This window comes from Bos mutus, chromosome 28 (assembly GCF_027580195.1).
Source record: "Bos mutus isolate GX-2022 chromosome 28, NWIPB_WYAK_1.1, whole genome shotgun sequence".
Lineage (NCBI taxonomy): Eukaryota > Metazoa > Chordata > Mammalia > Artiodactyla > Bovidae > Bos > Bos mutus.
In genome coordinates this window covers 18,238,951-18,253,401 of record NC_091644.1, presented here as the reverse complement: position 1 = coordinate 18,253,401, position 14,451 = coordinate 18,238,951, and the positions used below count along the sequence as shown (strand labels likewise).

Here is a 14,451-nt window from a genome sequence, read left to right as displayed (position 1 = left end):
CCCAGCTGGGCCCTCCCCAGGCATCATCTAACCTCATGGATGGGGCAGAACTGGGGAAGGAACCCCCAGGACTCCTTGGGCTGACCCCAGGCTCGGTCTCCTGCAAGGGAAGTGGCTGCACACACCGTCTCCCAGAACCCAAGAACCCAGCTTTATGGAGACCAAAGAGTCTCACAATGCGTGTGTCTGAGCTCATCACACCTTCTGGTACCACATGTGCGTCCCTGGGTGATGCCCTCCTGTCCCCTCACTGCCCTGCTTGTATCCCAGACCTGCTTCCTCTCTCCCACTGGCCGTACTGGTGGTCCTGGAGTCAGAGCAGGGCATGGGGAAACATCTCAGCTTTGCCGCCAGGGACCTTAGTAGCACAGGGTTGGGGAAGATGGTCCCCTGGACTTCCAGCTCAGAATCAGACATCAGAATCTTGGCTCTAGTCACTGCCCCCAGCCCAGGCCTCCATCTGGAAATGAGCTCAGACTCCCTTCATGACAGGTAGCCTCGTGGGGCTCCCACATGTGCCCAGCACCTGGCAGAATAGTCCTCATGGCAACCACGTCATCCCATCTTATGGCTGGGAGCACAGCACTGGGCCAAGGGAAGCGGTCAACCAGGGTCACCCAGCTAGTGAGTGGCGGAGCTGGGATTTGCACACCCAGAGCTGCTAAAATGGGGACCCTGTTTTTAATCACCTGCCAGATCTCTTACCCTGACTAAGGGAGTCGGTTTACAGAGTTAATGATGAAGACACGCATTTATTTAGTACTTACTGTGAGCCAGGCATGTGCTCCACACTTTCTACATACGGATTCATTTCATCCTCACAGTAGCCCTTTGGATAGTGCTACTGAATATCAACTTATAGTTGATGAAACTGGGGCTGAGTGGAAGTCCCTTCCCAAGGCTGCCAGCTGGTGGGTGGTCATCTTAACCACTGTGTTCTGCAGTGCCCAGCACAGTGCCTGGCCTGTAGAGGCCCTGCATCCTGGGTCACCACCAAGCTTGGACAGGGATAGAACTGTCCTGTTTAGCTCGGCCTTCCCCACCAACCCCCTGCAGAGGGCCCACACTCTGGGGTGCAGGGATCAGGCACTGGGCCCTCACACCCCCAACCCCTCCCCTGCAGGTGGAATGGCTCAAGAATGAGGACGTCATCGACCCCACCCAGGACACCAACTTCCTGCTCACCATCGACCACAACCTCATCATCCGCCAGGCCCGCCTGTCGGACACGGCCAACTACACCTGCGTGGCCAAGAACATCGTGGCAAAGCGCCGCAGCACCACGGCCACCATCATTGTCTACGGTGTGGCCCAGAGTGGGCGGTGGGGAGGGGACACGTGGTGGAGGTGGGCGGGGACCTGGGGCAGTATAGCCCACCTGACCCTGTTCTACCCAAAAGCCAGCACCTGGTGAACAGGTGGTGAGGAGGAGGCCCAAGAGAGGAGAGGTAGCTTCTCCAAGGTCACACAGCAAATTTAGTGGTGAGGCCAGGCACTCCTGGGCCCCCAGCCAGGAGCACTCGCCCCTTCTCAAGCCCTTTGCTTGTCCCTGAAGAAGACCCAGTTCTCTGGGAGTCGGGGCTGAGGCAGGGCCCACTTGGGATCCCCATCCCCAAGCGTATTATTCTAGCAGAGTTCGGGACTGCTGCTCGGGCCGCTCAGCAATTCCTTGCTGTCCCCTTGGGTGGGGGGGCGGAGCCACAGCTGAGATGAGTGTTGTAGCTCCAGTTATAGACCTCCCCCTATTCCTCACGGGGAGACCCAGGGTGCCAGCCCTCTCTGGACCTCTACTTGCCATTGTACAGAAAGGCAGGGAGTCATTGGTTGCCGTCTGGTGCTGAATGCAACCCAGGTCTGCCCTCCGGTGTCTGAGTCCCCAGCCTTGATGGCAGAGGGGGTCCAACTCCAGAGGGCCAGTCCCCAGCAGAGGGGCCTCCTCAGGGCTGTGGGGTGGGGCCTGGGGGCCCCACAGGGTGAAGAGCCAGGCCAGCTGGGTGACACCTACTACCCTCGCAGTGAATGGTGGCTGGTCCAGCTGGGCAGAGTGGTCGCCCTGCTCTAACCGCTGTGGCCGCGGCTGGCAGAAGCGCACGCGGACCTGCACCAACCCTGCCCCGCTCAACGGAGGTGCCTTCTGCGAGGGCCAGGCCTTCCAGAAGACTGCCTGCACCACCGTGTGCCCAGGTAAGGCCACAAGCCAGGTGGCACCGCACTCGCGCCCAGCCCTGCCTTCTGTGCTGTGGGGTCACAGAGTCAGGACCACTGACTTCTCCCCTTCTGGGCTTGTCCTGGGACCCACGGCTGGCTGACCCTGCTGGACCAGGTGCTGTGACCTCTGACCTCTTGTTCCGCCCTGTGCTGTGGGAGAGACGGAGGCAGAGGCTCTTGGGGGTAGGCTCCCTGCCCTCTGGGCTGGGGGTTCTCCGTGTCAGCCCCCAGGCCAGGGTCCCAGAGGCACCCGGCGTCAGAGTGCCTGTGCTCCTGCCCTTGACTGCTCGGCACACCTGGCCGCTGACCGCCGTCTTGCTGCAGTCCTCTTTTCCTTGTGTCTCGCTCTGTATCCCCATCAGTGGGTCTGTGCTCTCTCTCTCTGGTGGCGTGTTTATGTGAATGTGTGGTGTTTTTCGCCTGGGTTTGTGCCTCTGTTGAACCCTGTGCGAGTCTGCGCCGGTGATCTTATGTGTGTGTCTGGAGCTACCTTTGCCCACCTGAGCTCCCTGACTCTCATCTGGCCCGTGGTGTGATTTCTCCGGGCGGCCTGTGTATGTCTTGGACTCCTCTTCCCCTGCTGTACTCTGTGTGTGCGTGCTCTGCTGTGTTGTGCACATGTAATCGTGTGTGCAGGCGCCCGTGCGTGCCCACGTCCCCATGGACCACACGCTGTGTCCCCACAGTTGACGGAGGGTGGACGGAGTGGAGCAAGTGGTCAGCCTGTAGCACCGAGTGTGCGCACTGGCGCAGCCGCGAGTGCATGGCACCCCCACCCCAGAACGGAGGCCGGGACTGCAGTGGGACCCTGCTCGACTCCAAGAACTGCACTGATGGGCTGTGCGTGCAAAGTGAGTCTTCAGAGGGCGGGGCCCAGGGTGGTGGCTCTGGAGCCAGAGAAGCCCCCCGCCCAGCCCCCACCGCCTGGCCTGCAGTGAAGCAGTCCCTTGGGGCCCTGCCCGCCCGCCCGGCTCTCATCTCATCCACGCATCTCCCAGCACCCTCTCTACCACCCTCTCCGTCATCTGTGTCATTGTCTTTCTTTCCCTTTATTTCCCTCGACAGATAAGAAAACTCTAAGTGACCCCAAAAGCCACCGTAAGTCCCATTTCATGGCTGTCCTCTTTCCTCTGGGGGGACCCCTGGTTTTCCTTGACCGGTTTTTTCAAGGGGTGGAGTGCAGGGCAGGGCAAGGGCAGGGAGAGTTGAAGGTGCCCCCCTACAAGCTCTGTGGGGTTCCCGGCGCCCAACCCTGCATGTGGCATGGTCTCCATCACCGTCAGACAGGCAGACCCTAAGCTGAAAGAAGGGCCCCCAGGGACTGTCTTGACCTTCGCATTTAGGAGAAGAAACTGAGTCTCAGAGAGAAGGGACTTACCCAAGGATCCAGTTAGGATTGGAACCTAAATATTTGGCTAGAGCTTCTGCTCCGAGCCCCACCCCTCGGTTTTCCTCTGCGGGGTGGGGCCAGCAGGCAAGCCCACACCTACCCCTCCCAGTGCCTCTCACTGTTCCCCCCAGCAGCCAACGGACACCTCCTGGGTCCCTGGGACACCCGCTGCCCTGCGCCAGCCCCCCGGGGCTGTGCTGCAGCTTGGGCAGATTGGCCTGTGGTAATTAAGCCACAATTTCCAAATAATTCCAGAATTATAAAATCAGTAGTGAGGCCCTGAATGCAGCTCACAGCGGGGGCAGACTGGTGACTGATTAGATATTGTAAATCACCAGGCAAGTGACCACCCCCCATGATAGTGATGACGTGATGAGGCAGAGTCCCCAGAGAGATGGGAGCCCAAGAATGAGGAGAGATGGAGGTCTAGCAGGTGATGGAATCAGCCAAACCTCAGGGCTGAGGGCCCTGCCTGACCTTGCTGAAGCTCAGGCCTCCCCCCAGTTCAGGCAGGAAAGCTGGCCTCCCTCTCTGAGGGCCCCTGGGGGTTGGGGGAGAGTAGACAGGGCCTTCCCCGAGCTCCCAGAGGACATGGGGTGGGGTGGGGGCAGCCGTCTTGGCTCTACTGCGCTGTCCAGCATAGTAGCCGCTAGACGTGTGTGGCTTGAAAATTCTATTTATCTTAGCTGAAAATAAATATGTCCAAAAACTTTTCCTCAGCCCAGCCAGCCACATTTTAGTTGTTTAATAACCGCACGTGGCTGGCAGCTGTCATGGGAAACAGCGTAGACATGGGATTCACCATCTTCCTAGAAAGTTCTGCTGGACAGAACACCTCTCTGCCTGGCCGTGTGGAGCTGATTCGAGCTGTGCAGCAGCCTGCCCTGCCCACTGTCCAGGGCGGGGTGTCCTCCAGCCTAGCAGCCTGTCTGGGGTGGGGAGTGTAACCTGGGGTTGCCTCCCTGAGCCCCTTCCTTCCCTTCTAGCTCTCCCTTCCCTTCCCTCCTCTCCATCCATCACCATGCATCTCATTCTCCTCCTCCTGCTTCCCCTCCCCCTCCCGCCCTCAGCCCAGAATGGAAATGAGCTCAGAGTGGCTACTTGCAGAGATTTCTGGGAACCAGGACCTTGGGTCCTACGGAGATTGCTGCAGGCTGCAAGTGAGGCCCTGGGTTTACTCCCACCTTGGACAGGACACTCTGTGGCCCCTGATTTTGAGCCACAGGCCCTGTCACCTCCTGAGCAGAGAGCAGTGACTTCACTCTTGTAAGTGTCCACCTCAAGAGTGCCTGTGCCTCTCCTTACTACACTGGGAAGGAAGCAGAGCATGGGGACAGGGGCATTTAGATCGGTAAACTTATAGAGACTGATGCTCAGAGAGGTTCAAGGCTTGCCTGAGGTCACCAGCCTGTCTGGCAGAGCTCAGATTTAAACCTAGGACAGCGCCAGTCTATCCCAGGCCCTGCCTCTCCCCGGGGACCAAGGGAGTCTCTGGCTCCCCCAAGGCCTGGGTCTCTGCCCCCTGCCCCTCATTCAGCCCTCCTGTCCCCACAGTCCTGGAGACCTCGGGGGACATGGCGCTGTATGCGGGCCTCGTGGTGTCCATCTTCGTGGTGGTGGCTGTCCTCATAGTGGTGGCGGTGGTGGTGTACCGCCGCAACTGCCGGGACTTTGACACCGACATCACCGACTCATCCGCCGCCCTCACCGGCGGCTTCCACCCAGTCAACTTCAAGACTGCAAGGCCCAGTAAGGACCTGGGGACACCTGGGGTGGTGGGTGCAGGCAGGGTCCCCAGGGGGCTTGGCAGCCAGACCAGAGCAGAGGTGCCTGATTCCCTCCTGAGGTTTCTCTAGAGTTTTTTTAAATAAGGAACATTGGACAAGTATGGATGAAAGCGATGCAGGAAAGAGAAGAAATAACTCAGGTGGCAAGTCCGTAAGCTTCCTGCCTTAGTTGGCAGTGGAACCTTTCAGAGCTGGAATTTGGGTGGGATTTTGTAAAAGAAGGGCCCCCAACAGTAGCAGAGGGTGGGATGGGGCCAGGGAGGCACCACAGGCTGAGTCTGACTGCAGCCCCGCCCTGCAGACAACCCACAGCTCCTGCACCCATCCGTGCCTCCTGACCTCACTGCCAGCACCAGCATCTACCGCGGGCCAAAGTACGCCCTGCAGGACTCAGCTGACAAGATCCCCATGACCAACTCGCCACTGCTGGACCCACTGCCCAACCTCAAGATCAAGGTCTACAGCTCCGGCACCACTGGCTCTGGGCCAGGCCTGGCAGACGGCGCCGACCTGCTGGGAGTCCTGCCTCCCGGCACGTACCCTGGTGACTTTGCCCGGGACACCCACTTCCTGCACCTGCGCAGTGCCAGCCTCGGCTCCCAGCAGCTCCTGGGCGTGCCCCGTGACCCGGGGAGCAGTGTCAGTGGCACCTTTGGCTGCCTGGGCGGGAGGCTCAGCATCCCCGGCACAGGTGGGTCCCTGCTCTGCTTGCCTGTCAGCCTGGCCTCGGCATGTTCCCCTCTAGGTAGTCCAACACTCACCCAGCCGAAAATAGGACTTCCTGGTCCCATTTCACAGACATGGGAAGTGAGGCCCAAAGGGATAAAGTGATGATAAAATGAAGACCTGGGGTCCAGGCCTGCCTCTGCCTCGCTAGGGGAGGGGAACTCTCTAAACCTCAATTTCACTCTCGAGTAAGTGGGAAAGAATACTGCCATGTAAGGGTGCTGTTGAAAAGACAGGGCCGCCCAGCTCAGGTTGCACAGCCAGCAGATGAGTTTCCCCGTGTCATACCCTGAGCTAGGCTGGGGCTGGAACCACCCTTTCAGCCTCCAGGACTTTGGCCTATCTCTATATCCCATTGCAATGCCTCCCCTGTGCGGTCCCTCTGGACAGCCCCGCTGCGGTCAGTGACCTGGCCTTTCCTGGCACCCAACCGCTCTCCCCATGCCTTGCTGGTGACCACCAGGATCTCAGAAGATGTCTTTTTTTCCCTATTCCAAGCGGGAGGCCAACCCCCCATCCCCTGTGCTAAGCTCCTGGACTCCTAGCCCCTCCCTACTGACCTCTCTCTCCCGCTAGGGGTCAGCCTGCTGGTGCCCAATGGAGCCATCCCCCAGGGCAAGTTCTACGAGATGTACCTCCTCATCAACAAGGCAGAAAACACTCTGTGAGTAGAGAGACCCAGCTCCAGCCTGGCTGCCCCCTGCTTGGCCTGTCTCCCTGCTGCTTGCCCACCTGGGGCTCAAGTATATCCCCTTCTAAGCCCAGTGCCAAGACCAGAGACAGTTCTCCAAGGAAGACATTGCTCGATATTTGTTCCCATTTAAGTCATGCAAAACCAGCTCAACAAATCATAAAACTGAAAGCCAGATGACCAGCTGGCTACAATATGACAAAGAGCTAATATCCTAACTATATGAAGAGGTTTGGGAGACCAGTAAGAAAAACTGAATATCTCAGTACAAAAATGGGCAAAGGATATGAACGAGTGATTCACACACACACTGTCATACATACAGATCCATGCACGCAGTCACACAGTGGCCAGTAGGTTATGAGAAAATGTTTGACTTAATTTGAAATCAAAGAAATAGTAAAAGAAAGAGCTATGAGGCGCCGGAAGTTTCCCTGCTCATGAATTTGCAAAGATATTTTCAAATGCCATAGTACCTTCATGCTGGCAAGAGTGTGGGAACACAGCCTTCCCATGGCGCGTTGGTGGGAGTGTGGATGGGTACCAGTTTTCCAGAGGGCTTTTTAGCAGTACCTATCCACAGCATCTGCAGAGTGCAGAACCTTTGAAAATGGGAGCAAAGATTTGGCTACGAGAATGTTGTGATGTAATAGCAAAAATATAGAAATGATTTCAAGGCCTGTGCCATTTTTCCTTAACTCTGGGAGCCCCAGGGGTACAGAACTGCCTTCTCTCACCCCAGCAGCCAGGGCGGGGGGAGCCCAGCCCCACTTCCTCACTGCCTCCCTCTCCCCTCCACCTTGCCCCAGCCCGCTTTCAGAAGGGACCCAGACAGTATTGAGCCCCGCAGTGACCTGCGGGCCCACGGGCCTCCTGCTATGCCACCCCGTCATCCTCACGGTGCCCCACTGCGCAGAAGTCAGTGCCGGCAACTGGATTTTCCAGCTCAAGACCCAGGCCCACCAGGGCCACTGGGAGGTGAGGAGGCAAGGCTGGGGGACCTTGGGATCTGAAAGCCCCTTTCATCCTGGCCCAACCTGGATGGACCCCCTCCAGGGCCTTGGCTGACCCGGCCACTTCACCACCCCCTCTCCGTGACCCTACAGGAAGTGGTGACCCTGGATGAGGAGACCCTGAATACCCCTTGCTACTGCCAGCTGGAGGCCAGGTCCTGCCACATCCTGCTGGACCAGCTGGGCACCTATGTGTTCACGGGTGAGTCTTACTCCCGCTCGGCAGTCAAGCGGCTCCAGCTGGCCATCTTTGCCCCGGCCCTCTGCACCTCCCTGGAGTACAGCCTCAGAGTCTACTGCCTAGAGGACACGCCTGTAGCACTGAAGGTAAGGCCAGACCATGGGCGCCAGCACAGGCCCCACACTGCGGGTGCCTCGCCCACAGCCAGCCCGTGCATGGTACCTTCCAGTACTCCCTCCCCGGGATCATGGCACCCGCCAGGCACCCTCCACCACCCTCAGCCTCATCCAGTCATTCCTTCATTCCTCAAACATTGAAATGGCAAAACTGGCGATACAGAGATGAGTCGGGCACAGTTCTGCCCTCACCGAGCTGCGGGCTAGAGGTGGAGCCAGACCTGAGGATCACTGATGCAGGGCTGCGGGAGCATCAGCCTGGGGATGCGGGCTGGCGGGGCTTGGTCGTTGGGGCCTTCTCAGAGCTGACCTTAGCCCTAAGCTCCCAAGGACAGGTGGGAGCTCCAGGAAGAGAAGGGAGAAGGGCATTCCGGGAGACAGAGAAGTTTATGCAGAGGCAAGTGTGGTGTTCTGTGTGCCAAAGCGTGCTGGGGTATGAGAGGCGGGGCTCGAGAGATGGCAGGGCTCGGCCTCCCGAAAGCCTTGGGGTCATGCCAAGGAATTTGGAAGCCAGCCAGTGGGTGGGGGCAGAGACCTGGTGGACACCTATTCACAGGGGCTCTCTTGAAAGCTACACTGTGGGGATGGATAGGCAAACGACTGGGAGGCTGCAGCCAGACCTTGAGCTGGACCCTGGACAACAGGCAGGCAAGGGGGCTAAACTCTGTTTAGTTTTTAGTAGAATGGACAGAAGCAGTGACCAATGGAAAGAGTAAGGGGAAGTAAGGAAGGGTCAGGACTGACAACCAAGCTCCTAGTGTGTGCAGAACTGTGGATAGTGCCCCTGAGTGAGGGGGGGCCATGGCAGATGAGGAGGGGTTCAGGGCAGGTAGAGAGAGAAGGATTTTAGCACCTGCAACCTGATAACAGCAGGTGTTGGTACCTCCCTGTCTCCCGAGCCTCTAAGACCCTGTCCATTCTCTGCTCACGCTCCCCGGCTCCCAGGACCTCTGTCTCATCCTGACAAACAGTGGGAGAGCACAGACGCTTGGCCCTGTTTCAACCCCTCTTCCTTTTCCATCTTTCCGTCTCCCGGCTCTGTGAAGCCTCCTCCCTTCCTGTGGCTTTCTTCCACCCCTGGTCTGTGGGCTCTTCCAGCTCCTTAGCTTCCCGGTCTCATGTGACTTGTCTCAGACTCCAAGTTGCGGACTGATGCAACACAGGTGCAAAGGCCTCGTGGGAGAGAGTGTCCTCCTGAGACCAGGCTGACCTGAAATTCCAGGAGGCCCATAATGGGTTAGAGGGCCTGGATCTCTTGGTACTAGGGCACTGGCTAACATCCAGTTATGGTCAGAGAATAGGATGGAGATCAAGAGGGAAGTGGCCCATGTTGGTTTGATGTCATTCTTTGTTTATTCAGTCTCTGTCCATCCATGCAGTCATCCAGCCATCACTCACCCATCCATTTATCTTTTCTTCCATCTGACCTTCTGTTTACACACCCATCCATTTGTATTTTCATCTAAACATCATTTTGTCTGTCTGTATCTATCCACCCATCCATTTGTCAGTCCGTCTATTGAGCCATCCATGTGTCTATTTGGTCACCTATAAATCCATTCATCCATCCACTTGTCCCACTATCTGTCCATTTATTAATCCATTTTTCTGTCTATCCACCCATGCATCCACCCACTCAGTAAGTTTTCTTTGAGCACTTACCAAATGTCCATTCCTGTGCCTCAGATGGACCCTGCTCTCAATGTTACAGCCTGGTTCCCTCTGTCCGCATGTGTCCCCAAGTCTCAAACCTGCAGCGAGAAAGAGCCTGTTGGCCCAATGTGATGGGCTCCCCTTTCTCATTGCTCCCTGGCCCACAGGAGGTACTCGAGCTGGAACGGACCCTGGGTGGCTACCTAGTGGAGGAGCCAAAACCCTTGCTGTTTAAGGACAGTTACCATAACCTGCGCCTCTCCCTCCACGACATCCCCCATGCCCACTGGAGGAGCAAGCTGCTGGCCAAGTACCAGGTGAGGGCTGGGCCAAAGGAGGGGGAGGGGTGGAGCTGGGGCAGGGGCTGCCCAGAGATGACCTATCCCATCTCCCCACCTTCCCTCTCTGTCCTGCAGCCTTGGTCCCCACACCCACCCTTGTGTCTCTCTCTTTCTCCCCTGGTACCCCGGTCATACACTCCACACACACTATCTGTATACATTATCTTTAAAGAGGTCGTACCATCTCTAAGAGCATTCATGCCTGCCAGATTGTCCAGACTAATCTCTGATGGTCACATCCCTCTGCCCATGCCCATCTGTGTGAAACTATTGAGTCCACAAGGCTTCCCAGTCCCACAGAGTCACACACATAAGTACACACACACACACACACACACACACACACAGTCATATACTCAGACTCGTGCCTTCTTGCCTTCTTGCCTGTATGTTCCCTTTCTCAGTTGGAGGGCCCTTGCCCAGCTCCTCTTCTCTGCCTACCTGGATGGGAAGGTCCTAGCCTTCCCTGAGCTGGCCCCCTTCCCTGCCCACGCCTCCATTCCCTGAGGGCAGGGCCAGCTGGCCTCACCTCCTTAACCCTGGCTGCCTCCCCCAGGAGATCCCCTTCTGTCACATTTGGAGTGGCAGCCAGAAGGCCCTGCACTGCACCTTCACGCTGGAGAGGCACAGCCTGGCCTCCACGGAGCTCACCTGCAAGATCTGCGTGCGGCAGGTGGAGGGGGAGGGCCAGATATTCCAGCTGCATACCACGCTGGCAGAGGTGAGGGCCAGAGCGCGGACACCCCGTGGGGCTGGGCGCTACAGGGCGCAGACCCGAGGCTCCCCCTCATCTGGGCGAAGGGCCACCTCCCACAGAACTGTGCCCTCACCTCCCATGTCTGAGCTGGGACGTGCTCATTTTTGGCCAACGTGCGTGCTCAGTCGCTTCAGTCGTGTCTGACTCTTTGTGACCCCATGGACTGTAGCCTGCCAGGCTCCTCGGTCTATGGGATTCTCCAGGCAAGAATACTGGAGTGGGTTGTCATGCCCTCCTCCAGGGGATCTTCCCAGCCCAGGGATTGAACCCGCATCTCTTACGTCTCCTGCATTGGCAGGTGGGTTCTTTACCACTGGCACCACCTGGGAAACCCCTCACCTCCCATGTCTGAGCTGGAATGTGCTCACTCTTGGCCAACAGCTGTGACTTACTGAGTGCAAGCCTGGGCCTGACCTGTACCAAATCTCACCAGATCTTCACAACCACCAGAGAGACAGATACGAGGATCCCCACCTGGGAGATGAGAAAAAAGATTTAATGGCGGGCAGGGATCGTGGCTCTTGTATCTCCATGATAACGCAGATTGCAGTTCTCCAGCACTATAACCCAGACTGAGGTTTATAAAACCCGAGGCACCCGGGGGACAGTGCCGGGCCTCCCTGCAGTGCAGTGGAGAGGGTGCTGGATGCAGTCTAGACCCAGCCCTGTCACTGACTCACCACGTGACCATGGATAGTCACTTCCCCTTTCTAGACTTCATTTTTGCTTGTGTAAAAGTGGGTCCATGTGGGTGAGACTGTGGCTGAGGCCCTCGTGGCTTTGTAATCACGAGACAGCATGAGCATTGGCTGGGGCCATGCATTAGCATGTGCCCTGAGGCTGGGGAAGGGTGTGCCACCCGGGTCCTGGAGAGCTCACCTTCCAGGGGCCTTTGAGCAGCTGGAGCCCACCCAGAGCACAGAGAGATGCCAGAGTCTACCCGAGCTCACAGTCCCTGGGCAGGGAGGCTGGAGGGACAGATGCCTAGTGGCATCGCACACAGGGAGCCCTCTCCCCATCTCACCCTTGCTTCCTGTCCTTCCAGACGCCTGCTGGCTCCCTAGACGCCCTCTGCTCTGCCCCCAGCAGTGTGGTCACCACCCAACTGGGACCCTACGCCTTCAAGATCCCCCTGTCCATCCGCCAGAAGATATGCAACAGCCTAGATGCCCCCAACTCACGTGGCAATGACTGGCGGCTATTGGCACAGAAGCTGTCCATGGACCGGTGAGTGTGGGGATGGTCTACCAGGCTGGGACCACAGCCGCCCCCCTCCCGGTGTCCCACGGGGCAGGCAGCCTGATAGTAGTTCCTTGAAGAGCATCATGCTCAGATGCCAGCCCGTGAGAACAGGTGGAGCCAGGATACCAGCCAGGTGTGATCAGCAGCAGCAGCCTTGTGCCCAGGACATCAGGTGTTCTGGAAATGCTTGCTGGGTGACAGAATCCATCCTGGTGTCAGAACTCTTCTGGAGAGCTTAAAATGCTGGATAAATATAATGGCAATAGTCACCCTCACTGGGGCTCAAAGAGGAGCAGTGTATGGCCTGGGGCCATACAGCCTGCAAGCAGAGGGGCTGGGACTCAGACCCAGGATTGTGGGGGTCCAGAGCCCACAGTCCCGGTGCTCTGGGGAGGTCCTCCCAGGGGCCCCTCAACCCACCGCCCCTGGGAGGGGATGAGCGTCTGGGGAGCCCAGGGTTCTTCTCCTTCCCTCCGTCAGGTACCTGAACTACTTTGCCACCAAAGCAAGCCCCACGGGTGTGATCCTGGACCTTTGGGAAGCTCTGCAGCAGGACGATGGGGACCTCAACAGCCTGGCGAGTGCCTTGGAGGAGATGGGCAAGAGTGAGATGCTGGTGGCCATGGCCACCGACGGGGAGTGCTGAGCTGACCTGCACCTGTGGGCTGGGAGGGACCAGCAGGAGGCGGGCACAGGCAGGCCCGGGGAAGCCTCCTGGGGGGCCATTGGGCCTCCTCTGCCCCCGAGCTCACAGCCAGAGTCGCCCCTCCTCCTCCTCCCCCGCTCCTTGCCCCACCTGCAGACCACAACCAGCCTTAGGAGATCCATGGACTTCGTTGTTGGGAGGACTCAGCGGTCCTTCTCCACCCCATGCTGTCTCTCCTGACCTCAGACCTCTGTGCAGGAAGCGGGAGGGGCCAGGCCCTCTGGAGGCAGCTAGGGGAGCAAGGAGGTGGCCCTCCCAGCCTCAGCCCCGGGAAGTCTCGGGGCATCTGTTTTAGTTGTGTTCTTTATTCTCTTCCTCAGTCATTGATTCTCCCTCCTCCATCTCCATTCACACCGTTTTCCTCTTTGAAGAGTCAAGTACAATTCAGAGAAACTGCTTTCTCCTGTCCATACGTGAAAAGGAAAAGGAAAGAAAGAAAGCTTCCAACCACTAGTAAGGCTCAAAAAAAAAAAAAAAAAAAAACACCAAAACCACAAGGGAAAAGAAAACCCAGTTTCTTAGGAAACGCAAATGATTTATTATCCAGATATTTGGATAAGTTCTTTTTAAGAAAAAAAAGAAAATGAAAAAATAACACACAAAAATAGAAAACGCTTTTCTTGAGTGTGGGTGTGGGCGTGCTCGTGATTCTGGCCAGCAGCCTGTGCGTGTGTATGTGTGTAAGAGAGAGAATCAGGGAGAGAGAGACTGAATAGGAAACCCTTTGCTGCTAATGATTCCATCTTAGACTAAATTCTAACAAGCCCTCAGCTTCCGCACTTCTACAGGGTCAGATGAGGTCTGAGCCGTGGTCCCGTGTTTCTGAAATCTTAAACAGATGCTGAATCAGTAAAGCCAAGGAGGCCTGAGGTCTGGTGTGGGGTGGGGTCCTGCCTCCCTCTCACAGCCCCAGGCAGGTGCCCCCATGGCTCCTCCAGGTTCCCAGGAATCCAGATTAAAAGGACCTGGGATGGAAAATGTGGGTGGGCCAGCCCAGCCAGGGAGTACTATGATCTGGGGGCTCCTGGAGAGGGGGCATGGCCCAGAGAGGGTCCTCACAGAGAAAGGAGTCAGGGATGAAAATCCCCTGTGGACACCTCTCTTCCCCTACCCCAAGGCGGGGCCAGCTGGGACACCCCAGCCTCTAGGCCAGGTGGGCTGGAGCAGGTGGGCCTTCTCTTAATGCCCAGGAATCCAGGATCTGCCCTTCCCTAGCAGATTCCCTTCCATTTCCCCTTCTGTAAAACAGAACGGGAGGATAGGACAGGCTCTCCTGCTTCAGAAGCCTGAGCTCCTGGGGTTGGTGTGGCTTTGAGGAACATGTGAGCAGCCAGCCCTGTGGGTGGCATGGGAGGCAGGGAGGCGGCTGGTCTGGCTGTACTTTGCACACCTGCCCGGAGTGGAGGAGGAGGGGTGGAGGGCCATTTTCCCAGCTCTGATCTCCCCAGGCACTTCCCTGCAACCCTCTTCTCACACCTTCTGCTGTCTGGGAGAGTCTGAAAGAAGCTTTGACCAGCAGGGTGGGGGGCGGGGTGTGGCACCCCCTCTCCAGCCTGCCTGTTCCAGGAGGTTCCGAGGGG

The 14,451-nt window shown here is 57.7% G+C and overlaps 1 protein-coding gene across 2 annotated transcripts in view; it reads left to right on the top strand.

Annotated features, from left to right (window-relative positions):
• Positions 1–13,310, top strand: part of UNC5B (unc-5 netrin receptor B) — an 88,321-nt gene extending 75,011 nt beyond the window's left edge. Inside the window, exons 5-17 of one of the 2 annotated variants that reach the window (XM_005909928.2) lie at positions 1,124–1,304; positions 2,017–2,184; positions 2,895–3,059; positions 3,274–3,306; positions 5,153–5,347; positions 5,687–6,076; positions 6,688–6,775; positions 7,612–7,780; positions 7,909–8,142; positions 9,993–10,142; positions 10,723–10,887; positions 11,969–12,150; positions 12,646–13,310. In XM_005909928.2, coding sequence (XP_005909990.1) covers positions 1,124–1,304; positions 2,017–2,184; positions 2,895–3,059; positions 3,274–3,306; positions 5,153–5,347; positions 5,687–6,076; positions 6,688–6,775; positions 7,612–7,780; positions 7,909–8,142; positions 9,993–10,142; positions 10,723–10,887; positions 11,969–12,150; positions 12,646–12,811 — 2,286 coding nt within the window. In that variant the 3' untranslated portion in view covers positions 12,812–13,310. The remainder of the gene's footprint in view (positions 1–1,123; positions 1,305–2,016; positions 2,185–2,894; positions 3,060–3,273; positions 3,307–5,152; positions 5,348–5,686; positions 6,077–6,687; positions 6,776–7,611; positions 7,781–7,908; positions 8,143–9,992; positions 10,143–10,722; positions 10,888–11,968; positions 12,151–12,645) is intronic. The other variant, XM_005909929.3, reaches the window with a different exon arrangement.
• Positions 13,311–14,451: the final 1,141 nt, after the last annotated feature.